The sequence below is a fragment of the Ambystoma mexicanum genome, chromosome 2p, assembly GCF_040938575.1.
Source record: "Ambystoma mexicanum isolate Mex_15411 chromosome 2p, UKY_AmexF1_1, whole genome shotgun sequence".
In the NCBI taxonomy this organism is placed as follows: domain Eukaryota; kingdom Metazoa; phylum Chordata; class Amphibia; order Caudata; family Ambystomatidae; genus Ambystoma; species Ambystoma mexicanum.
Window position 1 is genome coordinate 1,131,609,531 of NC_090923.1, and position 27,805 is coordinate 1,131,637,335.

At 48.8% G+C, this 27,805-nt stretch overlaps 1 protein-coding gene across 1 annotated transcript in view; it reads left to right on the top strand.

Annotated features, from left to right (window-relative positions):
• Window positions 1-21,747, top strand: part of B3GAT3 (beta-1,3-glucuronyltransferase 3) — a 295,818-nt gene extending 274,071 nt beyond the window's left edge. The window contains exon 6 of the mRNA XM_069645186.1: window positions 20,878-21,747. Coding sequence (XP_069501287.1) covers window positions 20,878-20,976 — 99 coding nt within the window. The 3' untranslated portion in view covers window positions 20,977-21,747. The remainder of the gene's footprint in view (window positions 1-20,877) is intronic.
• Window positions 21,748-27,805: the final 6,058 nt, after the last annotated feature.

Below are 27,805 nucleotides of genomic sequence, written 5' to 3' on the forward strand. Positions count from 1 at the left end.
CTAAAAAGGATTCTCTTCAAATCTTTTTGAAGAAGAGGAGCGGTCTGAGGATGATGAAGCTCCATTTGGTTTACAGTATGGTACTCCCAATGTAACAGTGTTTTATTTCTGAAAAGTCCAGAATGAAGGACGTGCATGACAACTTGCAAAGAGCAAGTCGGGTTGATACCTCGCCCGAGCTTGAATTTTGTAAAGCCAGAGGCTGGGGAGCATGTGGATGCATCCTACAGGCAGCTCATGTCAAAAGTGGTGGAATACATGGGTTGGAGTAGGCCTCCATTGACTTATGAGCAGGACGACCTCACTGATATTTTGGACAAGGGTCCACAATCTGATCCTATTTTGCCTTTCCATATGGCATTGCATAAAAAGGTGGCTAGGAACTGGGAGACTCCGGAGTCCAATTCGGCAGTTGATGAGAACTTGACTAAAAAAATAGCGCCCTTCCAGTAGTGACCCCATCAAAACACCCCATTCCGGAGAGTCTGGTGGTGCAGGCAGCTACTGCTACTTCCAAACAAGCGGCGTACCCTACCATCCCTCCTGATAGGGACTACAAACGCATAGATGGATAGGCGAGGGAAGTATTTTCTGCAAGGAGCATGGCACTAAATCCTGCCAACTCCACTTGTGCCCTTGCAATGTTTTTGTATACTCTATGGGATTGTATTTCCATGGCGGCAGAGTACATTCCCAAAGGGGATGAAAGACGGCTTCTTAGCTATTATTAGAGAATGCAAAGAGGCCATGTGCAAGTCTCTTCAATCAGGTTTGGATTCTGTGGATATCATCCATGGCTGCCAGCACCGTTTTGCGTAGATTTGCGTGGTTGAGAAATGCACAATCTAGACTTCACAAAATGCCTTTTGACGGGTCTCACCTTTTTGGCAAGAAGGCTGACGAGAAGCCTTAAGAAGTTGCAGACCTCAAAGACGGCAGCCAAATCTTTAGGTGCTGCTATTAGGCAACCTCAGCCTTTTCGTCCTAGTGGGCAAACTTGGAGGGGTAGATCCTTTTGTTACTACTACTCAGTTGGAAGGGTGAGAGGAATGGCCAGTCAAAGAGGCCAGAGAAGAGTTCCTTCTGGTGGACGAGGTAGAGGTGCAAAACCAGCTCAAGCAGCAGCCTCCTTACCATCGGCGTCTGCATTAGCCGCTGCAAAGCCACTTTGAGGTCTAAAGTCACAGTTCACCAGTGGGGGGCAGACTGTCTCAGCATCTGGAAGAATGGCAAGACATTAACCTCAGATGCTTGGGCTCTGGAAACCATAGCCCACAGGTACTGCCTTCCTTTTATAAAGAGACCTCTGCGCAATCCACCGGGGAACTGCTCTTTGAGGAATCGGGATCCTCTTTTTGTACAGGAAATGTTAACCCTGCTAGAGAAAGGTGCTATAGAACCAGTACCTGTAGCAGGGAGGAACAAGGGATGGTACCCCCCTTATTTTTTGATGCCCAAGAAGGACGGAGGACTGAGACCCATTTTGGACTTGAGATACTTGAACAAGTTCCTCAGGAAGTACAAGTTCAAGATGGTCACATTTTCTCAGATCCTCTAGACCCTCCAACTCCAGGATTGGTGTCATTGGAACTTCGGGGTGCTTATCTTCATGTGTCAATCCATCTCGAGCACAGAAAATATCTGAGGTTTGCAGTTGGCGGTTCTCATTATCAATTTCGAGTTTCACCATTCGGGTTGACCTCCGCCTGAGGTTTTTCACCAAACTGATGGCGGTAGTGGCAGCGAGTCTCAGGAGAGCGGGGAATTCACACCTACCTGGATGATTGGCTGATCAGGGCGCTTTCTCCTGAATAACTCCTGGATCATCTCAACGTCACCTGCCACTCTCTTCACAGAATGGGCTTCTCCCTCAATTACAAGAAGTCCCACATGACACCTTCACAAAAGCTCCAGTACATCGGAGTTGTGTTAGATACATCCTTGGGAAAGAGCTCGCCACCCGGGGGTGAGGGCTCAGGACATTCTTCAGATGGTGAACACATTTCAGAATGCCCACAGTCTACCGGTCTTCAATTTTCTGAGGCTGCTCGCCCTCGGGGCATCTTGCATTTTTCTGGTGCCAGAGGCTAGACTGAGAATGAGATCCCTTCAATAGGTTCTAAAAACTCAATGGTCCCGGTTCTCAGGAAAGATGTCGGATCGACTTCAAATTCCAACCAGGGTCTCACAGGATCTTCTGTGGTGGGCCTGCAAGGACAATATTCTGAAGGGAGAACCTTTTTGGCAGCCATGGCCGGAGATCACAGTGATGACAGACGCCTCACTCATAGGGTGGGGAGCCCATGCCAACGATCTGACAGCCAGCGGTCATTGGTCTCCATCGGAGTCCAAACTACATATCAATGTTTTGGAACTGAGGGCAATCAGACTAGCGCTGAAGGCCTTTCTGCCCTCTGTACGGGTAAAGAATGTCCTGATAATGACGGACAACACAGTGGCCATGTACTACCTCAACAAGAGAGGTGGTGTAGGGTCACTACCACTGTGCAGAGAGGCAATGCAGCTCTGGTACTGGGCAATTCAAGAAGGAATCTCCCTCTCGGCAGTTCACCTAGCCGCAGAGGAGAACCCGGCGGCAGACGCTCTGAGCAGGTAGAGCACAGTCTCCCACAAGTGGGAACAAGCTCAGGAAGTCCTTCAAGAGATCTTCACCCTTTGGGGAGCCCCTCAGGTAGATCTGTTCGCGACTGAGGTCAACCGGAAGTGCAAAAGATATTGCTCCAGGGAATTTCCCCCAAGAGGAGCTCTGGGGGACACGTTTGTAGTGGACTGGAAGTTTCCACTACTATATGCGTTTCCTCCTATTCCTGGCATTCCTCACATGATCAGGAGGTTGGGAAGGTCCGGGAAACACATAATCCTAATTGCCCCAGATTGGGCCCGGAGGTGTGGTACCTGGACCTTTTGGACATGCCCATCTGTCATCCGATGCGTCTTCCACAAAGAGAGGACCTTCTCTCGCGAGAGGAGGGTCGGGTTCTCCATCCAGACATCGAGATTCTCATCCTTCACGCTTGTTTTCTGAAAGGCTGAGATGTAAGGATTCAGACCTCCCGAATGACGTAATGGATTTGTTGCTTTTGGCCAGAAGACCAGCAACTAAGTCTTTGTACCGTTGCCATTGGAATAGGTTCTGCAACTGGTGCAAGGAAAAGAATGTAGATCCTTTTCTATGTAAAACACTGGATGTTTTATCCTTTCTTCTGTCCTTGGCTAATCTGTGGCTCCAGATTGTTACCATTAAAGGCTGCTTGGCGGTGCTGTCCGGTTTTAAGTGCTCGTCAGAGGAATGTTCCTATTTCAAAATACCACTGATGGCTCTGTTTCGGTTTGGGACCTTAATCTGGTTTTAAAATTCCTAATGTGTGCATCCTCTGAACCTCTGCAAACATGTCCTTTAGGGTTGTTAACCTTCAAAACAATCCTGTTGGTAGCTCTGACTTCTGCCCATGTGAGCGAGTTGCAGGCACTTTCATCCAAGCCACCCTTTATCATCTTCCACAAGGATAGGGTTGTTTTAAGGGTCAACCCTTCTTTTTTGCCCAAAATCATATCTGATTCTAATTTAGGTCAGAAATTGTTTCTACCTTCTTTCTATCCCCCACCTCATCCTGATAAGGAAGATGAAGGACTACATAGGTTGGACCCTCGGAGAGCGTTAAGCTTTTACATTGCAAGAATGTCTAAGATATGAATTGATGAACAGCTCTTCATCGGATATACAGGACACAAGCTAGGCCAGGCTGTTTCCAAACAGACCTTATCTAGATGGATAATTCTGGCGATATCAGAATGTTGCAGGCTGGCAGGAAAAGACCATCATGAAGGTTTAAGAGCTCATTCCACCAGGGGCATGGCTACATCTACAGCTCTTCAAAGGTGCTTATCAGTACCAATTAGAAACATTTGTGAAGTGGCAACATGGTCTTCCATCCACACATTCACTAAGCATTATTGCCTGGATTCTTCCCTTGGTCAGGAGGGTACTTTTGGCAAGGCAGTCCTTCACTCTGTCCATGAAAATGTATGAATTATAATTCTACTTCCTCCTCCAAACCAAATACTGCTTTGGGAGTCTGTCAAAGATGAGGAATAGGTTGGAGAACAGAATCCATTAGTGGAAGAACAAGTTACTTACCCCCTGGTAACATTCTTTCGACTGGATGTTCCTCCCACGTATTCCTCATCGCCCTCCCATCCTACCCCTCAGTAGAATTTCCCACGCTATTACAGCTTCTGTTCCATCAAGGCTGAGTACGGTCATTCCCGTGTTTACGGGTATCTCTGCTGCAAGAGAAGGAAAAACAGAACTGAGGCCAATGGGCGCTGCACATACATGCTATATATGCCTTCAATTACATCATCCTCGACGGAGGCCTTCGAGGGACATCGACTCAATGCCATCAACGCACAACGCCCTCTGCCGAAAAAAATACAAATGATAATAATTTCCGAAGCAGCTGAAACTAGACAACAAGTGTCAAACATGAGGAATACGTGGGAGGAACATCCCGTCGAAAGAACGTTACCAGGGTTAAGTAACTTGTTATTCTCAGTGTCTGTACTCTTGTTTTCAGAAGGAGAAAGGGGAGCCAAGGGCGTATGCGTCCTTAACTTTACACTGATTAAGCATCCACTCCTTTTCGGGAAGGTCTTCCTTCTCGCTCTACATTTTCCATAGCTCTAACCTTTTCTGTAACTTCTTCCCTGTATATGCAGCATGTAAGTATGTTGTCATGTGTTGTAATACAGTTCTTGATAACAAACCTTCGAATGCATTGTGTCCTCCAACGTATTCCACATCTTTGACATGTAATATCCACAGCTGTGCACTTGGGAAACCTTTTCAGCAGAAGGCGTCCTGCGTCGATGATGTCGGGTCGATGTCCCTCGGATGCCTCCGTCGAGGCCAACATCACTGAATGTTATAAATAGGACGCATGGCGCCCGTAGCCCAGTTCAGTTATTTCTGCAAACTTGTTGCTTCGTGAAACTCGGCGCGCCTCGTGTTTTTCATCGTTGAGATGTCTTTTTCTTTGACCCCTCAGACTCCTCGGTCTGGCTTCAAGACTTGCTGGGACTGCAAGTCAAAAATGTCGATCGCTGACCCGCATCGCATTTGTTTGTGGTGCTTGGGCGAGTCTCACAACACCGATGACTGCTCAAAATGCCAGTCGCTGACTGCCAAGGCCTTGCAGGAGCGTAAGGGGAAGCTCCAGGTAGGTAGGGGCTCTAAGCCTAGTAAGTCCCGAAAATCTTAATTGTCCAATGGGGTTTCCACCGACGACTCGAGGGCCGACTCTCCGCGTTGGGACGTGGCCCGGGGATCTCGGTCCCGGAGTGGTTCCCGCCATTCTTCTTCCTAGTCCCGTCACTCTAGGAAGCGCCTTCACCGGTCGCCTTCCTTGTCCTCGGAGGATGGTGCCTCGCGGAAAGTGGCATGCCCGATGAAGTCCTTGACTCCGGAGGAATGGGCTGCCTTTAAGGAGCAGATGTTAGCAATATTTCAATCGCAGGGCACGGTTCCGGTCGTGCCTTCTAACGGAGCCGTCAAGGAACGGTCTCGTACCGCGGTTCGCACGCCTTCGGGCTGCGGTCTGTGATGCGACTCGCACCGGGAACCTTTGAGGTTCGGACAAGGCTCAGGACAGTCGCAAGAGACGTGCCTCCAGGTCTTGGTCCTCGTCTCCAGCGAGACCGCTGCAACCTGCTAAGGGCTCGAAGCCGGCGTCGACTAGGTCGGCGCCGTGTCTGTCTGACTCGGACGTCAACGCTTTGCCGTTTTATCAGCCCAAGTCGCCTTTGGCACCAGCGTCGACGTCGACGCCTTTGGCACTCACGACGCAGAGGTTGTCGATGCCCTCGACGCCTTTGGGTATTTTTGCCCGCAATTTGCCATTGGAGTACCCAGATCTCATGGATCCTCCTAGGAAGGCTAATGTGAAGTTTGTGAGGCCAGTATTGGACTCCAGGCCCTCTTCTGTCCCCAGGCCAGGGTTTCAACTCCCTCTGGATGACATTCATGAAGAGGAATAAAGGTCTGATTTTGAGGACCCTGGTGAACTTGATGTGGCTCCAGTTTTTTCTGGAGACAGTCAATTGGCAAACTCTTCATGATGCCAGTGGGTTGGACACTTCTCCCGAAGTGGAATTTGGTAGGCCTGAGCCTGGGGCTCATGCTGAGTCTTCAAATAGGAGGCCCATGGCTAGGGTTTTGAAGTATCTGGGCTGGTGCAGTCCTCCTGAAGACTTTGTAAAGGATGATCTAATGGACATCTTTGATCAATGTCCATCCTCTGACCCGGTGTTACTGTTTCATCTCACCTTACAGAAAAGGGTGGCAGCTTCTTGGCAATCCCCGGAATCTCTTCCGGCTGTTAATAAATCTTTGACAAAAAAGTACTGCCATTCCGTTAATGACCCCAGCTGTTTATCCACTCACTCCACTCCCGAGAGTTTGGTGGTTCAGGCCGCGTACCCTACCATCCTCCTTATAGGGAAGATAAGCGCTTCGACGGTTGGTCTCGGAAAGGTATTTTCTGCAGGGAGCATGGCATTGAAATCGGCCAACTCCACTTGTGTCTTGGCAAGGTTCTCACACACTCTGTGGAACTGTGTTTCTTTAGCGGCTGAGCATATTCCTGAGGGAGAAGAAAGGGATGGGTTCCTTGCTCTTGTGCAAGACGGCAAGGATGCCATGTGCGAATCCCTTCAGTCGGGTTTGGATACGGCTGACAGTGTTAACCGATCCATGGCTGCAAGCACCTTTATACAAAGATTTGCGTGGTTGCGGGAGTCGGGTTTTCCTCCGGATGTGCAGGCCAGTGTTCGGAACATGCCCTTTGATGGCACACATTTGTTTGGCAGCAAGGCTGGCGAGAGCCTTGAGAGGATGCAGACCTCGAAAGCTGCGGCTAAATCTTTAAGCGGAGCTGTGCGTCAACCTCCACCTTTTTTCCGTCCTAGGGGACATCAGTGGAGGGGAGGTTCTTTTCGTTACTACTCCTCTTTTGGTAGAACGAAAGGGGCCGCCAGTCAAAGGGGCCAGCGGAAAAGTAACCGTGGTGGTCAGGGAAATCGAGGAGCCTAAGCTGCTCAGGCAGCTGCCTCTTTGCCTTCAGGCACTGCCGCAACCACTTCCAAACATTCGTCAGGCCATGTCCCATGGTTCGCCGGTTGGGGGCAGACTGCCTCAGCATCTCGAAGAGTTGCAAACCATTACTTCAGATGCGTGGGTTCTGGATACCATAGCCTCCTGCTACTGCCTTCCCTTCCTTCAGCGGCCTCTGTTAGGGAGAATTCGCCGTTAAGGCTAATTTCCCAAACCTAGTGCGTCCCCCAGCAGCTTTGCTGGATTTTTGTTGTTTATTTTTTCTCCTGCTAAGAGTGAGACTCTTTTTCTCCCACTCTTAGACATGATTTGAGAATGTCCTTTGACCTTGTAATGTGTTTTATGGGCTATGGGGTCTTTTACTCCATAGGGCTTCATGTGCTTTTGGGATATGTGTGTTACACAGCACCCTCAGTGCAGTAACACAAGGGTGTCATAGTGACCCCCAAACATAGACTCCATACGCTGGGATTGACTACTGTCTCCCAGGGCATGTAAAGTCACCATTGACTTTATTAGTCTTAAATTGTGAACAGAACCAGTACAAACCATCATATTGTGGAAGTACTGGTAGGGGTAATTAGATTGCCCCTGGGTCTGTTTTTCGAGGGGGCACTGTTCAGTCCCCCCTCGTCGAGTTTCTGGCTGGTAGCAGTGGTTACCACGCGAAATATTCCACCAGAATATTTCCTATGGGATTTTCCCATTCATTTTAAACGCACCACTTTTTTGGTGCAATGTTAAAGATACCGCCGGGTTATTTATTTAATATTTATTCCCGGTTGGGTCTTTTTGCCAGGACTCGGTTTTAAAGTGGTGCCACTCTGTCTGGGTCTACAGGATGTGTGGGAGGGGGGTTTAGGCACTCTGGACTGAGTTGCCTCAGCAACTGAAGTCGCACTTTTGTGTGATTGGCCCAGTGGTGAGCCGCCCGCATGTTTCAGTGACAGCTAGGACTGATGAATGGGGGTTTTCTGCATAAAAGCAGGGCTTTGGGGACTGGAACTTCAGAAGTCACCACAGGACCTAAAGAATCCGAAGAGGGAGAAGCTGAACCGACCTGCAACGACAACACCACCGGTGGAGCCCTGCTGAACCGCCTCACCACTTCCCGACGACAGAGAAGATCTTCATCCTGGAGAGTCTTCTTCCTTTGAACTGGTGGGCTTAACCAGTTCACCCTCTTTTCGCCTTCCTGGATCGTCTCGTGGTCGAATTGGCTGTGCCAAGCACCCCGGCGGCCGGATAGCCACGCTTCACCACTACCGCGAATAAAAGGGTAGTACCTTTTAACCAGGAAACTCTGCGGCTGGTTTCTTCCCTGGCAGTGCAACGACATCCAGCTTTCCTCCACGTCGAGATCTTCTCTTCCCCTGGACAGAGCACAGACTTGCACCCGCTGCCAGGAACAACTGCCCCCCTGCTGGAGCTTTCTCACCATTTCAGGTACTATGTCCCGCCTGGTCTCCCTTGCAACAGACTGTTCAAGGTGTCCCGTAAAACCTTGTCTCTCTATCCTGGGGTGACCTGTTAACTAACTTTTCTGAACTGATCCAACTCTTTTTGAACTATCTACAAAGACTTTTAAAGTATAATTCAACTGTGTGATCTTGGGCACATTCCGCCTTGCTCTTTCCAAGAGTGGGCCTGGCCTATGAACTTCCTTGCTCTACAGTAGACTCTGCCTTCCTTGACTTGCTGTGGTTCTTTTGAAAGTGTTGGTATTGTGTGCTTTTCTAATTCTGCCTTTTCCTTCCCTATTTAAATAATTATTGGAGTGCCATCTTGGTTAAGCGCTCACCTCGGTATTTGATAATAAGTGGTGGTCTTTTCCTAAGACTTGTCAAATAATTAATCAGGGAGGTGTATATATTTCTAATGACTGTGTTTGAACTTGCTTGACATATTAGTGCCAGTATATTTTTACAAGTGTGTTTTTAAATAAATAATTATATACTTTTATACCAAAGCTCTGGTCAGTGTTTGCGTGTGCTACTGTATTTTTGTACCTAATGTGTATACTCTATATAGTGCCTAACTCTTCTTGAGAGAAGTCTGACTGCTCAGCCACAGCTACCAGGTAAATCTGGGTGGTACAGACTGCTACCAATTGGGTTTACTGCCAACACCTGTAGTCCTAAGCCTTTTGCAGTGGTCCCTAAGGGAACTGCACAGGTTTCTGCCTAACAGCCTCGCAACAATCCACCGGGGAAACTGTCTTTGAAGCTTCTGGATCCGCTCCTTGCGCAGGAAATCTTGACCCTGCTGGAGAAAGGCGCTATAGAAATGGTGCCTGTAGCGGAGAGGAACAAGAGATGGCATTCCCCTTATTTTGTGATCCAAAAGAAAGACTGGGGATTGAGACCCATCATGGACTTGTGCTGGTTGAACAAACTTCTCAGGAAGGACAAGTTCAAGTCCCCCAGGCCCTTCAACTTCAGTATTGGTCAGTGTCTCTGGACCTACAGGATGCTTACTTTCATGTGCCAATTCATCCCAAGCACAGAAAGTACCTGAGGTTTGAGGCTGGCGACTCGTACTTTCAGTTTCGGGTCGTGCCGTTCGGATTGACCTTCGCCCGAGGGTCTTCATCAAGCTAATGGGGGTGGTGGCAGCATACATCAGGCGAGGGGGGGATTCACGTCAATCCCTACCTGGACGACTCGCGCTCTACCGAGCAAGTGTTGGATCACCTTGGTCTCATCTGCCGCACCCTCCACAGGCTGGGTTTCTCCCTGAATTTCAAGAAGTCGCATCTGACACCTTCCCAACAGCTCCAGTACATCAGGGCTGTGTTAGACACGTCCTTGGGGGAGTGCTCGTCTCCCAAGGTGAGGGCTCATCACATTGTGCAGATGGTGGACAAGTTTCAACATGCCCAGAGTCTCCTGGCTTTCCAATTCTTAAGGTTGCTCGGCCTCATGACATCCTGCATTTTTCTGGTGGCAGAGGCCAGACTGCGATGAGATCCCTGCAATGGGTCCTCAAGATGCAGTGGTCGCAGTTCTCAGGCAAGATGTCAGATCTTGTTCAGATTCCACTCTCGATCTCCCAGGATCTTCTGTGGTGGCCCAACGAAAGAAACCTGATGAGGGGGGAACCGTTTTGGCAACCGTGGCCTGAGGTGACTGTAGAGACGGATGCTTCCCTCACAGGATGGGGCGCTCATGCCAACGACTTGACCGCCAGCGGTCGTTGGTTTCCGTCAGAGTCCAAACTCCACATCAATCTGAAGGCTTTTCTGCCATCTGTATGGGGGAAGAGTGTCCTGATCATGACGGATAACACAGTGGCCATGCATTACCTCAACAAAAAAGGGGGGGTAGGGTCGCTCCCGTTGTGCAGAGAGGCAATGCAGCTCTGGTTCTGGGCCATCCAGCAGGGAATTTCGATCTCTGCAGTTCATCTGGCCAGAGACGACAATGCGGCCGCGGACGCTCTGAGCAGGCACAGCACGATCTTACAAGAGTGGGAGTTGGCTCAGGAAGTCCTTCTGGAGATCTTCGCCCGTTGCTGTCTATCTTTAAGCGCTCGTCTGAAGAATGTTCTTAGTTTAAGATTCCTTTGATTTCTCAATTTCTTAAAGGACTGACTAATGTGTTCCCGCTGTCCCCTTTCCAGGTGCCGGTTTGGGATTTAAATTTGGTTTTGAAATTTGTCATGGGTGCTCATTATGAACCTTTGCACTCTTGTCCTTTGAGATTATTGTCCTTTAAGACTGTGTTCTTGGTTGCAGTTACTTCTGCTCGTAGAGTGAGCGAATTGCAGGCACTATACTCTAAGCCACCCTTTACTGAGTTCCACAAGGACAGGGTTGTACTGCGGGTACGTCCTTCCTTTCGACCTAAGGTAGTATCTGAATTACATTTGAGTCTGAAGGTGGTTCTTCCATCTTTCTACCCTCCTCCTCATCCTGTTAAGGATGAGGAGTGACTTCATTGGTTGGATCCTAGGAGAGCCCTGAGTTTTTACATTTCTAGGTTGTCCAGGGTCAGAGTGGACGATCAACTCTTTGTAGGATATGCTGGACACCAATTGCGCCAGGCTGTTACTAAACAGACCTTGTCCAGGTGGATTATACTGACCATTACGGAGAGTTACCGATTGGCGGGTAAGGACCCTCCTGAAGGGTTGCAAGCTCATTCCACTAGGGGTGTGGCTACTTCCACTGCCCTCCAGCGGGGGGTTCCTATTAGGAATATTTATGATGCCGCCACATGGGCTTCAATCCACACCTTTGTTGAACATTACTGCCTGGGTACAATCCATGGTCAGGATATGGCCTTTGGAAAGGCGGTTCTTTATTACGCAACCTGATTGGGTACTCTAAATTCTTTTTCCCCCTCCATTTACTGGTACTGCTTTGGGAGTCTGTTAAAGATGTGGAATACGTTGGAGGACACAATCTATTCAAAGAACAAGTTACTTACCAACTGGTAACGTTCTTTCGACTGGATGTTCCTCCAACGTATTCCACATCGCCCTCCCCAGCCTGCTACTTGAAGAATTTCCCATGCGATTGCAGCTTTCGTTTCCGCAAGGCTATGTGCAGTCAACCAGGCATTGTGTACGAGCATGTCACACGTTATGGAGGAAAAAACATAAACTGAGGCTACGGGTGCTGTGTGTCCTTTTTATAACATCCGGTGACGTCGCCCTCGATGGAAACCTTCGAGGGACATCGACCGAACACCATCGAGACAGGACCCCCTCTGCCGAAAAAACTTCCGAAGTAGCACAGCTGTGGACAATACATGTCAAAGATGTGGAATACGTTGGAGGAACTTCAGTTGAAAGAATGTGACCAGTTGGTAAGTAACTTGTTCGTCTCATCTTCCTTGCGTTTCTGTGTATATACATCTACTAATTCTCTTCTTGCATATCTTCTTAGTCTATATGATTTCTTTGTATTTGCATAAATGTTTACTTTGTGACTTCAGTTACATTGTCATACTTTAAGTATTTGCATTTCGTTTCATTGCGTCCTCCTGTCCTCTCTTTATGACAACACTTTATTATTGTCTGATTTCACTTAAAGCTCTTCTATGTCCAATGGTGTATGCAGACATCCTTCCACCACGTCAGTGTGAGGGTACATTCGATACGGTTATCTGAGTGCATAACGTCTCTCAAATCTTTGATGCGGTATTGGGATGATACCTGGTGTCATACACAGTGTCTTTCTGTTATTTTTCCAGTTTGACGGATGAAGGGGGTGGGCACTAGGGATGACGTTTATATCTCCCTCTCTACAGAAATGTCCACACAGTATACTACTGAACATATATTCTTTACATAAAGATATGCATAAAAGAAATATCTAGAGAAACTGTAACTACTCAAAATTTGAAACAGAGCAGTAAAACTTGTATGGTGACCCCCAAGGGACACCAAAAAACAAAACAAACAAGTATTTAACAATTCCTAGTGGTTACGTAATTATTTTCAACACTTCAAGGACGTTTACAATAGTTCTGTCAATAGTCTTAACAGGACACAGACAAAAGGCAGCTCCTAGTTATAGGTTGGTTTAAAAGTTACCAGGTTCCTAGGGGAGCGACAGAAAAGGCAATCCTCTAACTGATGTTGATGAGGGACCTCGCCAGAGGAGAGCCATACAAAGAATCATCACATAAGAGAATCAGAGAAGTGGATTGCAACAATGATGAAGATATTCGGTTGCAGATGATGCCATGGCCCGGTGCCCAGAGGAAGTATCTGCAGGTCGAGCCTCCATCCACTGACAAATGGGACTATCAGCAGATTAGGAGTCAGAAGACCTGCAAGAGATCAACACAGCTGCTGGAGTACATAGGTGTCTAGTGGACGATAGTGCACGTCTGATTTTCTGTTAGGCTTTTACTTGTTGCAGTTCCAGGTACAAGGACTGCAGAGAGTGCCCTGGGTCACAAAAGGATGGAACCAATGGTGCAGACCAGGTCAGAGGACCACTGTGACAACCCTCAAGTCGGTAGACCAAGGCACAGCAGCAAGAATGAGTTAACACAATACTAACCTTTCTGTACAGGTCAGCAGATGCTCTGGTCAGAACTTGGCACTGCAGAACAGGACAAAGGCGCTTTCCTAGGAGGAAGGATGGTTGTAGAGTCTTGATAGTTGCTGATAGTCTTGATATAGAGCAGCACCGGAAGACAGAAGGACAGTGACAGTGCCTGCACAACCCTCTAGCAGCACAAAAGGGACTCCCGCGTCTAAATCTGTGATGCTGATGGTGAACGACCTTCAGGGGAGACCTCAAAGGCTACAGAGGAGGAGCATCAAGGGAAGGGATTGCCTGAAGCAGATTTCCTCCAGTTGGAAAGGAGCAGAGCTTTACCTTTATGAGAAATAGGAATTGCAGCACCTACTCCATTTAACCAAATGAAGGCTGTATTTGTTTGCCCAGAAGATCTGAGCGGTCACATCCCTTGTCCCTTCTGTGTGTATGAAAGGAGGTGAGCATCTTTGGCCAATGGATGTCTGTATCCCAGCGCTGGTGGCTGCTGTCTTGGATAGTGTGTATTCATTTCCTTTGTGTGAGAGCCCTTCCAGAGGGCATGGGTGTGCTTATGGGGCTGGACTGGAATTGGCTGACCACCCTTCTGAAAGATACTTGATGTGTGATTAGGTGTGGTATTCACTCACTGTGCCTCAATGGGGCAGGGGGTACATGCAGATTCCCTTAGACAGTCAACTGGCCCACTGCTGCACTTCTGCACCTGCACTCCTGGAAGGCTTGCTGCTTGAGGAAGGACCAAAACTCTGCACCATCATCCCATAACACTCCTCTGAATTGGATGGTGAAACTCTGCCTCTGCAAAAAGACCAGAAGCAATTGACTGTGGCACACCGTGCCCCTAATCCGGTAGGTGCAACTGGATCATAGTGCCTACTCAAAGGCCTCGCCTCTTTGAAGATCCTGACCATGACAGCTGCTCTGGATCCAGAAGTGGGAGTCTCTTCACTGCCACGACCCTGAAGACTCTCTGTGTCAAACCGACCAGAGTTTCTTCACCCCAGAACATCAGGCAAGAACCCTGGTTGCATCTTCCCCCATATGGGAAGCTGCAGGAGCTTGTGCTACCCATTGTCATCCATCTGCATCAAAAAAAACCTGCCCCCCGGTCCTCCTTCCATGGCTGGCTCGTCCCCGGTGTGACTTTGCAAGAATACCTTTAATAATGGTTCTTCTCTGGGGTCTTCTCAAGTCGACCCCAGCCTCTGAATCCAATCTTGTGCCCAAGGACAATGGGCAGTACTTGCACCATCAACTACCACCGGTCACAGCGTTTCTGCCTTTCCGCTTCTTTGACCAGACCCGGCAGCCATTGAATCTGAAATGCTTGTCCTTCCCTAGGGTCTTGAGGTTCATCCCGCACTTGTATTCACTGGAAACTGCGACAGTCGCTAAACAATGTGCACAGTGACCACCGGAAACCACCTGTTGCAGAAATGGTTTATTTACCCAATGGGCCTCATTCCGAGTTTGGCGGTAAGTATTGGTTTTTACCGGCATGGCGGAAAGACCGAGTCCGATCTGGTACCACGCCGCTATTTACAGGCTATTCCGACTTCGCGGGCACGAGCTTTCCGCCATGCCGGTAAATCCCCTAGCGGCATACCGCTAAAGGGCCCGTCAAACCCCTTAGCGGCATGAAGCCAGACGTTCTTTACAATACCGCCATCGAAGCTTCGCCGTCTGTAATTAGTGGTGACCGTAATTTACGGATACAGTAAATTACGGTCACCGCTAATTAACGGATACGGAAATTACGTCATCGCACAGGAACGGGAAGGAGCGCGGCGGCCATCTTTAAAAACACAATCCATTGCCATGCTCTTCATACAGGACCCGGAGGTATATTTGGAGCAGGAAAATAGCCATTAGAGACCAGCATCATGCCAAAAGCACTGAAAAAAGGTGCCGCCCGCATAAGGAAGGAGCGCTTTACGCAGGACGAGCTCCAGGTCCTGGTGGACACTCTGCACGAACATGCTGAGATAGTGTTCAGCAGTGACATGCGTAGGCCCACCGTTGTCAGGAAGAAGGAGATCTGGGACTTGGTTGCACAGAGGGTCGTAGGAAACACCCCCCACACCACAAAGGACTGCAGGAAACGGTGGGATGATCTCCGTCTCAGGGTGCGGGCCATCCTATCGGCCAACCGAACCCGGGCCCTGGAAACAGAAGGAAGCCCAGCTTCTCCCATCAAGATGATGCCCTGGGAGCAAACGTGTGTGGACATGATGGGCACAGAAGCCATAGAAGGGGTTGGCGAAATGGAGTGCGGTGCTCCGTCATCTGCTGATGGAGGTGAGTGTCATGAGTCAATACAGTAAATGCATTCCCAATGTAAGGCACCGCCAAGGGCTGGGCAAGCTGTCACATCACGTATGGGAACCCCCCCCCCCCCCCCAATGAAATCATGCCGTAACAAGTGGGACCCAGGCTGATGTCGGGTGCAAGGCTCCAACCCATATTGGCCATAGCACACAAGGAGGCAGTCAATGTGAGTCAGCACAGTACTCCGCCAACATGAGTGACCCAGACATCTGCATGCATTTTCCATCCAAGCCCAGATCACTGTCCCACTCACCACCCAAATGTCAACAAAACGCTGCAATCCCATTGTTATACCATAGGCCTGAAGAAATGCTGACCCCCAAATCATTGCTCATGCCATCTCTCTCTTCCCCCCCACAGGCAGCGGGCATGAAAGTGAGGACCAGGAAGCCACCCAGCCCTGTACCTCCAGGGGCACAGTCAGGGGACACCGTATACCTGCAAGAAGGAAGAAAACACAGGCAACACCACCTGCTCCAGCAACCCCCATGGAGTGTGCACAACCCCCACCCACACCCCTACCCATGCCTGCAGTGCCGCCAGAGACATGCCCCACGGTGCACTCTGAGGAGTCCAGTGTGGCAGGGGAGAATGCTGCCATGTGCCTACTCGATGTGCCAGATAGCCCCACATTAATTTCCGTTTCCAACGTGGAGGACCCCAATGACATTGGACATAGCCCAGACACCCCATCCTACAGCCAGGTGGCACACAGCGACTCCGGGGAGAGTGACACCCCAGGGCTCACAGGCCAAGGAGTACCATCTGCCTGTCCTGGATCCACCTCCCATGCAGAAAGTCCCGAAAGGGCTGCAGGCTCTACACCAAGCCTGCCAAGCACATCGGCCACACCGGCCATGGATGCAGTGCGCTCCCAGCACCTCACGGGCCTGATTGAGGACTTTATCCGGGACAACCGCGAATCTAGGTCGGAGTGGCACAATGACCTTCAGGCTCTGGGTGAGGTGATCACTGCCAGCACAAACCGGCTCTGTGAGGTGCTGGGCCGGATCGCAGATGCCCTGGAGGCAGCACCCCCCAGACCACAGCCCCAGTGGGAGTACCCACCCTCCCAAAGCTCCTCCACGCAGACCAGCCCTGTCCGTCGGTCACTGCGTACATTGCGCCGCCACAACATGGATCCCCCTGGCTCTGGAAGTACACATTGACCATGCTGCCACACACATGTGGCCTATGTTGCACTGATGGGACTATTGTGGGGTTGTTGTGGGGGGAGGTGAAGGGGGGTGAGGGTGTGTGTGGGAGTTGGGGGGGAGGGGGGTGAGGGTGTGTGTGGGAGTTGGGGGGTGGGGGAGGGGGGTGAGGGTGGAGGTTTTGTCGTACACGTTTCTACATTATTGTTAAATACACTGGTTGATTATCCCTAAAAAACAGAGTGGACATTGATCATTGTGCAATTGTCTTTTAATGTCGCACAGTGCATGGTGTACATGTATCCCAACACCCAGTGCCCAATGTCCTGTCATCCTCACACCCTCAGCTGACTTGTGAGTCAGAAATATTGTCCAATCAATGCCTGCCGCACGGCACGTCCCTCCTGTGCATCGGCACCGTGATGCTGTCCTGCCATTCCTTCCTCCTCCCCCTCATCATCATCTGGTGGTAGCAGTTCCACGTCAGGGGCAGTGGCACGTTCCGACGGATGCACATGTTGTGCAGCATTACACATGCCATGGTGATCTTGGACACCTTCTCGTGGCTGTAGATGAGTGCCCCACCCGACCGGCTGAGGCAACGAAATCGTGCCTTCAACAGGCCGAAGGTCTGCTCTATCACCACCCGTGTACGGGTATGGGATCTATTGTAGTCCTCCTCCTGCCTGTTCTGTGGGTTGCGGACCGGGGTCATGAGCCACGGCTTCAAAGGGTAGCCAGCATCACCTGCATGAGAGTGGAATGAAGGTAAGTGTTTGTGCATTCATGGTGGAGAATTGTACTAGTCTTACATGGCCGCAGGTGATTACTGGTCATACACACATGTCCCAGGATACAGTCACCCCATTACTGGACCGGCTATGTGTCATGTGCAATGGAATGATGGAGGGGGTACCTTCTCGCTGATGGTTCATGGTGTGCACTCACGTCGTGTTGCATGTGCATCGTATATGCATGCAGCAGTGTTGGACTGCATTCATTGATGTCTTGCGTGAGACTTGGTGAAAGGGGGTGTTGGCTGTATTTGGTAGCATACTCGTCACTCTGCACGGATCCCTACCATGGTGACTTGCAGCAATCCTATGGGGGTGCAGGACCAGTGACACGCTGTAGGATCCCTGTTAGACTCACTTCTATGCACTCCCAGGGATGACTGTCCTGTGTGTTGAGATGCAGGAGTCAGCGACATTGTACTGCATGGTGCAGGATGCCACTACGGTGTGTAAGATCCGCCGATGAGTAGTGCATGTGTTGTGGTATCTGGCCAGGTTTCCTGTTACTCATGTAGTGTTAGGTGTCGGCTCTAATTCATCACTGGGTGGTTATGTGGTCATGTGCCGTGTCACTTGCCTTGGGGCACAGTGTGCTGTGAGGTGAACATCGTGCACTGGCGTGGACATTTCCACCCAGGTGGAGTATGCATCCACCCCTTTCCCACCCAGGTGGAGTATGCACCCCCCCTTTCCCACCCAGGTGGAGTATGCATCCCCCCCCTTTCCCACCCAGGTGGAGTATGCATCCCCCCCTTTCCCACCCAGGTGGAGTATGCATCCCCCCCCTTTCCCACCCAGGTGGATTATGCATCCCCCCCCCTTTCCCACCTAGGTGGATTATGCAGGCAACCTACTCACAGCCCCAATGCACTGCCATGGCCCATTCAGGTTACTCACCAAGCAGCCAGGCACGTCGTCCAGCATGTCGCTCCATGTAGCGTGGTAGTGTTGAGTTCCGCAGGACTAAGAAGTCATGAGTTGATCCGGGGTATCGGGCATAGCAATGTGTGATGGCTTTACTGGCATTACACACTATCTGGACGTTGATGGAGTGGTATTGCTTGCGGTTGCGATACGGCACCTCCATGGCATGCGGGACCACCAATTCAACGTGGGTGCAGTCGAGGGCACCTATGCAATTTGGCATGCCTGCCAGTGCATGGAAGGCAACTTTGGAGTCATATATCTCCTGGGGAGTCTGGGGTAGGGATATGTAGTCCCTTGTGTGGGTGAGGAGGGCATCCAGCACTTGGTTGAGTATCCGGGAAAATATGGGCTGTGAAATGCCATGCATGTGCCCCACTGTATGCTGGTAGGTGCCTGTGGCAAGGAAGTGGAGCACAGACACTACCTTCAGTAGAGGGGGGATGGCAGTGCTGATTTCTATGCGGCTCACTATATGGTCATGTATCAGGTCCACTATGGTGGTAATGGTGTCCCAGTCAAGCCGGTACAGGGTGTGGATCTGCTCTGGTGTGAGGTTGAAGGGGGTGGCTCTGATGCGGGGGATTGGGGGCTGCCGGCGTGGTAATGGTGGCTGCACCGGTAGGGCATGCTGGGCCTGTCTCACCCTCCTTCTCCTCCTGTGTATCCTCTGTGGTGGGGGCTGAGGTGGTTGTTGTTGTTGCTGTTGTTGTAGTTGCTGCCTTGCAAGCAGGGCTTCCAGCTCCAGGAATGCTGCTACAATTGGTATCATCTTGGTGTGGGAGGGGGTGTGGTGTGTGGGTGTGCTCCTTTTGTGCTGTGCCAGACTCCATTGACTCCACCTGTTCTGATTGAGTGCACCTGTTCCTCTTGGAAACACTGCTCTGGGTTCTTTACACCTTCTCGGCGATGCCGGTATTTACTCCATGGCGGTAAGGTACTTTGCGGCCTTGTGGAGGCTGTGGCGTGTCGGGCGCGCGCCACTAAACCGCTATTTACGGCGTCGTAAAGTACGACGGCGTAAATAACGGTCTAGTGGGTCAGAATGGGCCGTAACGGGAAACGATGCCGGTAGTCCTTTACCGGCATCGTTTTTCCCTTACCACCCAACTCGGAATGACCCCCAATGTATTGCTCTCCTGACTCTCAGCCACTGCTGGAAAGTTCTTTCTATATTTGAGTCTTTTTCCAGGGGTCCCCCCTTCATCACCAAAGGTCCTCTGTGGTATTCACTTAATCGGAAATTGCTCTTTTGGTCCTTTTTACAGACCGTTACTGTTTTGCAATAAACTGCCCATATCTGCACTATTCTCATTTATTCTCTCTTGAAACTCTTTCTGGGCCAGATAGGAAAATGATTTGACTTACATGTGGTTGCATTTTCCCTTCTAGCAACACTCTTATTGAACTCTTAAGAAGTCTTTTGGAACTGCTTTACTTAGCTGTTAGTTAGTAGTGTTTTCTTCTATAAAGATTGCATTTTTATAAAAATATAGTGTGTGAACATTCTCTCATTTGGTATTTGCGAAATGTGTAAACTGTACATGTTAACCACCCCACTCTACCTCCTGAGAGCTAGGCCTCGGCTGCTCGGCCACACTACCACTTAGATAGAGGACCTAATGAGCTGGGGGAACTTACTGGAACCCCCACGTCAGGCAGAGATACCTATAAACCCTGACCACAGAGCTTAAGGTACCTTTCCTTTACCTAGCGGTCCGGGGTCTGAACAGATATATTGACTCACAGGGCTGTGGGGCGGGTGACCTCAACCCTCCAGTCACAATCCATGCACCTTTCAAACATTCAGTGGGGGACAACCCTCACTCCTTTGTTGCGGGTACAAAAAGGAATGTGGATTTAGGTATCTGGCAAATCTTCACCCAGCTACAGATGGATTTGTTTTCAGTCAGGGAAGCCTTTGTGAACGGATTCAGAGCGTATGCAGGCAAACTGCCAAAGATGGGCGTTCCTCCTTGTAACATGTACCTGGAGACATAAAGGTAAAATGTAGGTCACAGGACTTTAAAAAAAAAAATAGGCAGCCATTTTGCTTTCGCTCCAGTAACAAATAACTACCATTGCAGTAAATAGCTACACCAAGGAGCCTTTGAAAAGTAAGGAACTGTCACTAACCCATAACCCTGACACACTTTCTCATTATAGGGCACTTTTTCAGTACCCGTACCGTAATGGAAGTCTTATGGGTTGCCAAGGCAGCACATATAAAAATGAATTGAGCTCTTTGAAAAAAACCGTACTGTTCATAGAAAGTAGGTTAGGGCTCATACAAAGGTGAGCAGAATAACTAGGGTGACTACCAAAGTGAGTTAAACTAAAGCCAAAAAGAAATGTCTGACGTGATCTGTAGCATTAGAGATTTCAATTAAAGTACTTGCTAGTCTGCCCTTTATATCATCATGGAAGTGCTTTACGTTTTGACATTACAGCTGTTAGCCCGATCCGTATTAAATCTGGATGTGTCTCCTGCTGATGGTTTTGTCACATGTGCTCTCTCCCTTCTTTCAGGTACTGGTGTGGCACACCCGCACTGAGAAGCCCAAGATGAAGCAGGAGGATGCGCTACAGAAGCAAGGTCTGGGATCTGACCCTGGTGTGGAAGTGTAGCCTACCGACAGGAAGCTTTGAGTCTGTTGCACTACATGAGCCTTGACTAGAGGGGGCAAGGTAAAGAACGCCTCCAAGCCTGCAGACGAGAGACAGCAGAGATAGCCCTTCCGGTTAAACCTTATTTATTTATTTATTGCACTGGTTGGGCAGCCGTGATCTCAAGGGGTAACTACCCCCTCCTACAAGTCCGAAGGATGTGCTTGGTGGTTTTGGTTTCTGTGCTGATCCAGCTGCTGAAAGGCGGAATGCTTTTGGTATGCTGATGTCCCAGACTTTTCGCTTTCTCCTATCTCACCTAAACACATTCAGCTTGATCTTTCTCCAAAAGCCATGTGCAAACCCAGTCAGGGGCTGTCTTCTGACTGCAATTCCCTGACCTGTTACCACTTGGATGCCAAAAAGCACAATGTGTGTGAGGTGGAATGGCTGCATGTTCATCGCCATCACCCAAATACAGTAGGAAAACTGTTGCGCACAGGAATTCGGGTAGACTATTTCTGGGTGCCCCCTGTATTGTTAACGTGGGCCTTCCTCCGTGTATTTTTATATTACTAATTGCCACGACTGTGGCTTGCTGCCACCCCTACATCTCCAACATATGGCTTTATGGTTCTGGGGTACAGTGTTTGCCACAGCTCAGAATGTGTTTAGTGTCAATGTGTGTTCTCCTGTTGTGTTATTGTCAATGTACAGCGTTTCTAGATGCAGATTGCTGAAGCAGTATCAATAGCTGCACATGAGATGTTTAATAAAAAGTTCAGTCCTCTCTCTCTGCTTCCAGTCAGCGTGGGTTTTTGCGCAGATGTGTTGCCCAGCATTGCACATGCACGTCTGTCTCCCACCTGGCATTAGGAACTGAAGGCTCAAAAATGGTATTCAGCTACTCAGGATGGTTGAAAAAAAAACATCAGGTTTGAGCATCAATGCTCGTTTGGTAAGAACAAGCTGTCAAGTCATATACTACCCATTTGCATACATACTTTTTGAGGTGGAGAGTGGTATGGAATCCTTATGTAGAACATGTTTTAAGCTGGTGAATGGTATGCTATCCGTCAGCATACTAGGTGAGCTTCGAAATGGTAAGCAGCCCTTGCATGTAATACCTTTGGAGCTGGCAAGTAGTAGGCAGTCCTTGCATCGAAACCTTTGGAGCTGGCAAGTAGTAGGCGGTCCTTGCAACAACACCTTTGGAGCTGGCAAGGGGTAAGCAGTCCTTACATCACATACCTTTGAAGCTGGTAGTGGGTATAGTGTCCATTTAATCTTTGCATGGTGTGCTGTCCATGGGAATGGGCTGTTATTTTATTGTGTGATTCAGAATGGTCAACATAACAGTGCTGCAAACCCTTTTACAGATGAACGAATCCGTGTGTGTAATAGCTTTAGGCATCTCCTGCAAGAGCTGTAGAAAACATAGTAATGCATGTTTGTTTGTTTTTACATGTTTGATTCTTTTTTATGTGTTCTGAGTGTCGTCTTCTTGCAGCCTGCAGTAATGCACTCTTTAATGGCTGCTTACGTTTCTAACATGCAGTGTTTATTCACAATCGGAGAACCAGTAGAAGGCTTGTGATTCCCTTATGGAAGGCCAGCAAGGCTCTGTCAGAATCAATCACTTGTTATGTAGGCCTCAGAACGGCTGGTCGAGCTTAGGCAGAATCAGTCACCCGATGAAAAGTCCCCAGGGCAAGCATCGACTTATTAGTCACATGCCGGGCACCACAACATATGACTTCTTTTAAATTAAAATTATGTATTAATTGTGTAAAACACGTCTACTGCTACTTCTAAAAACACATGTTTAAAAGCAAATATCAGTATTGAAGATCATTAATTAAAGAAATAACCAACAATTAGAAAATGCATGCAGGGAACAATTAGTTGTTTTGTAACAGACACTTCTGAAATTTTTAAACGATTTCTCTTCTCCTCTACTTAAATGATCCCACCAATGTGCCCTCCCGCAGAGTGGTTTGTGGACAAAAGACCTAAACAAATGTTGTTATTGCACTCCATTTTAAAGCGCTCTACTCTGACCCAGAAGGTTGTCTGATTAAATGAATTAATCGCAAGACCCAGAAGGTTGTCCGATTAACAGAATTCATCGCAAGACCTTTTGATGAAATCTCTAATACAAATGGGATATATTGTACAACCACTGGCTTTTCCGCACATTGCAGTTGTACTGTTAGTTGGAACAAAGGCCAATCCTGCAAACCTAATTTTTTTGCAAGCTTATTTCTCAGGAATCGGTCCTAATCGCACTCTGATGCCTCATCTGGCAGTCCTGCAGTGTTCTTGACAAAACCATTGTCACCTAAAACTCCTTGAAAATCAGACAACTCCATACCATATGGAAGAATCCGGAGCCTCTTTCCCGCATCTCAGACATGCATCTACCCTAAGAGGATCCACCAAATGCAAGATCTGATTGCAATCTAGCATCAACAAAAATATCTGTTATTCTAGTTTCATCGTCTGCATAGCCAAACAGAGGCATTTATATCCTTCTTGGCCCTCTGACAATATTTCACCTCTCTGAGATAATAGAGTTTATTTTAAGTTCCCTACATAGTCTTCATCAAGCCTTCTGAACCACCTTAACCGATGCAGGAAAAGAGTCCCTTCTTCCATAATCCATAATTGAGAGTTCTGTGATGCGCACAGGGCTAATTCAATGAGCGAGGATAACTTTCACTGGTGTCATCACTCCACTCATCTATCACCCACTGAATTTTAGTTGGATGCCAGAATATATAGCTAAAAGATGGGCAATGTCACCCCCTATCAAAAGTTTGCTAAATATCCTGATTGCCTCAGAGCCCCAGGATCAGATCATTGAAGAACTTCACCTCCAGGTGTGCTGGTACCTTCAGAACAATTAAAGCGATGCCATGGGATGGCCTCCATTGTAGTCGAGAAGTATCTTCCAGGCGTCTATAGACAAATTGTCTGCTACAATTCCACTGATATACTGACTCTTCCATGCCCACACACTATTATATTTCACTAAGTCCAACATAGATGTTGCAAATATATTTAAAGCTTGATAAAGCCCAATGTAGAGAGAGAGGATGTAACGCCCACCTGGTTCCCACGGGGGCGCTGATCTAGTCTGGATTACTGCGGCCTCTTCTAGCGTGATGCGCAGGACCCGGAACACCGATTGGACAGGACCTCCAAATCGTGCTTCCTTGGCCCGTAGGAATATCCTTCTGCAGATGAGAAAGGGGATTAACAGTCTGCAGAATGGTGTGCTAGCTCCCCCCTTCCCCCCTCCGTTCCTCTCTATTCCTCCAAACCCGGTTTAAGCTCACCTTATGGTTTGGAAGGTTGAACTCTCCATCCTGCTTCTGGTGCAGGGGCGCGCGTTCGTCCAGTTACTTCACTGGTTTTCAGAATGGCGCTGGCAAAATCCACTTGACTTTCCTGAGCGATGCGCCGTAAGTATGAAAGTTCAAAGATCAAGTGAGGCCCCCTTTATGCTGTCTTTCTCACTTGTGATCTGTCCTTTATTTCAGGTGCAGAATGAAGGCGATGCGTCGAGGGGTTAACCTGCCGAGGTGAGTAGTAATGAGGACGATCCCTCTAGATGTCCTTATCATTCCTCTGAAATGTCTATAGTCCTTTCCCCATAGGGGCCGGGGTACGGTACCTGCCAACGGGGCGGCGCCGACCCGAAATGTGGAAGAAAAGCTGGTAAGTATTATGGCTGTTAATCAGGCTTTCCTTCTGTGTGTCCTTCTGCTCACCTTTTGTTTCTTCCTCTCTCCCCTAGGTGCAGAGATGTGGCGTCCGATGCTGACAGCCGCGATGGAGCCGGGAGATGTCTCGAGGACAGGACAGGTGAGTGAAGCGTGGCGCTGCAGCGAGCAACGCAATGCTTTTAAATTGAAGTCTTCCTTCAGGGATGCTGGCGAGAAGATTCCGGATGCAGGTAAGAAGCTTGAAATAATCCTTGGTTTTCACCTTTCTCTTCTCTTCCTTCCTTGTAGGTCTTCCAGGTTCAAGACGGGCGTGGCTGTAGTCCAGGAGCAGGAGCAGACACGGTGAGCGTTAAGCTGCAGGAAGCAGAACAACGCGAAGCATGAGCTGCTGTCTGGGCGTGGCTTAAATAGCCACCAAAGAAGTCCCAGGTATGTATCCTTCCCCAACTAGGTATGTATCCTTCCCTGGCCACGCCCGAGTGAAAAAATAGTCCCTATGAAAAAATAGTCCCTTTCAGGTCTCAGGGAGGCCTGAAGCGTGCAGCATGGTCTGCATCAGGTAAGTGCACAAAACACCTCCCTCTATGAGCCTGGCGCCTATGGCGCCAGGACTGATGTCCAACATGAGCCTGGCGCCAAAGGCGCCAGGACTGAGTCCAAAGAGTCCCTATAAGGGGCCGCTGGGCTTTTACCCGAGGGCATGATGCCTGCTTCCGGGGGTGCTGGGCCTGGCCTGATGCTCCGGGGGTAGGCATCATGACAGCACTCCCCCCCCAAGGCCCCTCCCAAGGTCGTTCCTTCTGGAGGTTTCGGTTTGTTTGGGAAATTCCGATGGAACCTTTTTACCAGCCGAGGTGCATGTACGTGATTACTGGGTTCCCAAGACCTTTCCTGAGGCCCAAACCCTTTCCAATCAATTAGATAGAAAAGCTTTGATTTTAAGATTTTGGAATCCAAAATGTTCTTTACTTCGAATTCTGGCTCTCCATCTATCAGGATTGGGTCTGGTGGCTTTATTAATCTGGTTCCTGTTTGTACTGGTTTCAAAAGTGACACATGAAAAACGGGGTGAATCCGCATGTTGGCTGGTAGATCGAGCTTGACTGCTACTGGGTTAATTATAGCTTTGATTGAGTAAGGGCCTAAATACCTTGGATTAAAGTTCGAGGTCCCTTGAGCGATAAGTGGTTGGTAGCCAACCATACTTGATTCCCAGTTTGGTACGGAGGCGCCTCCTTTCGATGTAGATCCGCATTCTTTTTGTATTTCTCTTTCGCATGTTGCAAATGTGCAGTTGCATCCTTGAAGGCTTGAGTTATCGTAGAATGCAAATGATCCACTGCGGGCATTTCAAGGCTCGAAGGTGAGTCCAAGTCTGAAGTACGAGGGTGATGTCCATATAGGCAAAAAAAAGGGGCTTTGACCCGTTTCAGAGTGTATCGAGTTATTATAAGCATATTCAGCCACCCACAGAATATCCTTCCAATTACCCTCCGATTGGTGCAACATACATCGTAGAAATTGTTCAAGGGTCTGGTTTGTTCTCTCCGTCTGACCATCGGTCTGTGGGTGGTGGCTGGTCGAGAGTCTTACGTCGATTTGTGCCAGCTGACAACACTTTTTCCAAAAATGAGAAATAAACTGGCTTCCCCGATCGGAGACTAGTATGGACGGGAATCCATGCAAACGGATGATATTCTCGAGGAATTCCTTGGCAAGAACAAAGGCTGAAGGTAATCCTTTCAACGGAATAAAGTGGGCCATTTTGGAAAATAAATCCACCACGACCAGAATAGTATTGTAACCATTACAAGAGGGCAGGTCCGTGATAAAATCTAGTGACAGGGTGTGCCAAGATGCTGGTGGAATGTCTAAGGGCTGAAGAAGACCGGCGGGTCTTGTCTTTTGACCTTTGTTTTGGGCACAAACTCCACAGGACATCACGAAAGATTTAATATCCTTTCGCCAGGAAAGCCACCAGAATTGTCGTCTAACCTTTTCCTCAGTTTTGGCAATGCCAGGATGTCCTTCCATCAGGGTGTCATGATGATGGGAAATAACCAGTTCTTGCAATTCCTTTTCTGGCAAAAATAAGCGTCCTTGGAAGTAAGGTAAGCCATCCTTGACTGAAAAGTTAGACCCCTTTTTGATCCAATCCTGCAAGGCTGAAGAGTCCAGGACTTGTTTTACTCGTGCTTCAATGTCTTCAAGGGTTTGTAAAGTGGTTATTCCCAAAATTCTTTGTTCGGGAATTATCAGCACAGGTTCTGAGTTTGTGTCTATTTCTTCCATTCCAATTCGGGATAGAGCGTCCGCCTTACCATTCTTAGAACCGGGGCGGTAGGTGATTACAAAATCGAACTCAGCAAAGAACAAAGCCCATCGGAGCTGTCGAGACGATTGGGCCTTGGCAGTTTTTAAATATTGTAAATTTCGGTGATCAGTGATCACGGTGATGGTATGCCGGGCGCCGAGGAGATAATGCCGCCAAGCCTTAAAGGCGGACTTAATGGCTAATAGTTCCTTACCGGTAATCGCATAATTTATCTCCAGCGGTGAGAACTTTCTGGACCAAAATGCTACGGGTGCAGTTGGTTGGTTTCAGGGTCTCTCTGAGACAGGACAGCTCCCATGGCTAAACTGGACGCGTCGGTTTCGACTATATATGGGAGATCAGGACGCGGGTGCTTCAAAATAGGTGCGGACGTGAACTTAGCTTTCAACTCCAGAAAGGCCTGTTCGGCTTCCTCGGTCCATTCAAAATGTTTATTTTTTCGCAAGAGTGCAGTGATGGGTTGCACCACACGTGAAAACTCCGGGATAAACCTGCGATAAAAGTTGGCAAAACCAAGCATGCTTTGGACACCTTTCACTGAACTAGGTGATGGCCATTTGAGGATGGCATCCACTTTCCGTGAATCCATTCGGACCCCTTTAGGTGTCAGGATGAATCCGAGAAACTCAACCTCAGTGGTATGGAAAACACATTTTTCCAGCTTGGCAAACAGTTTATGCTGGCGCAATTTCTCTAGGACGGCCCTGACATGTTTTCTGTGATCAGATTCCGAAGAGGAGTACACAAGAATGTCATCGATATGCACGATAACACAGACATCGAT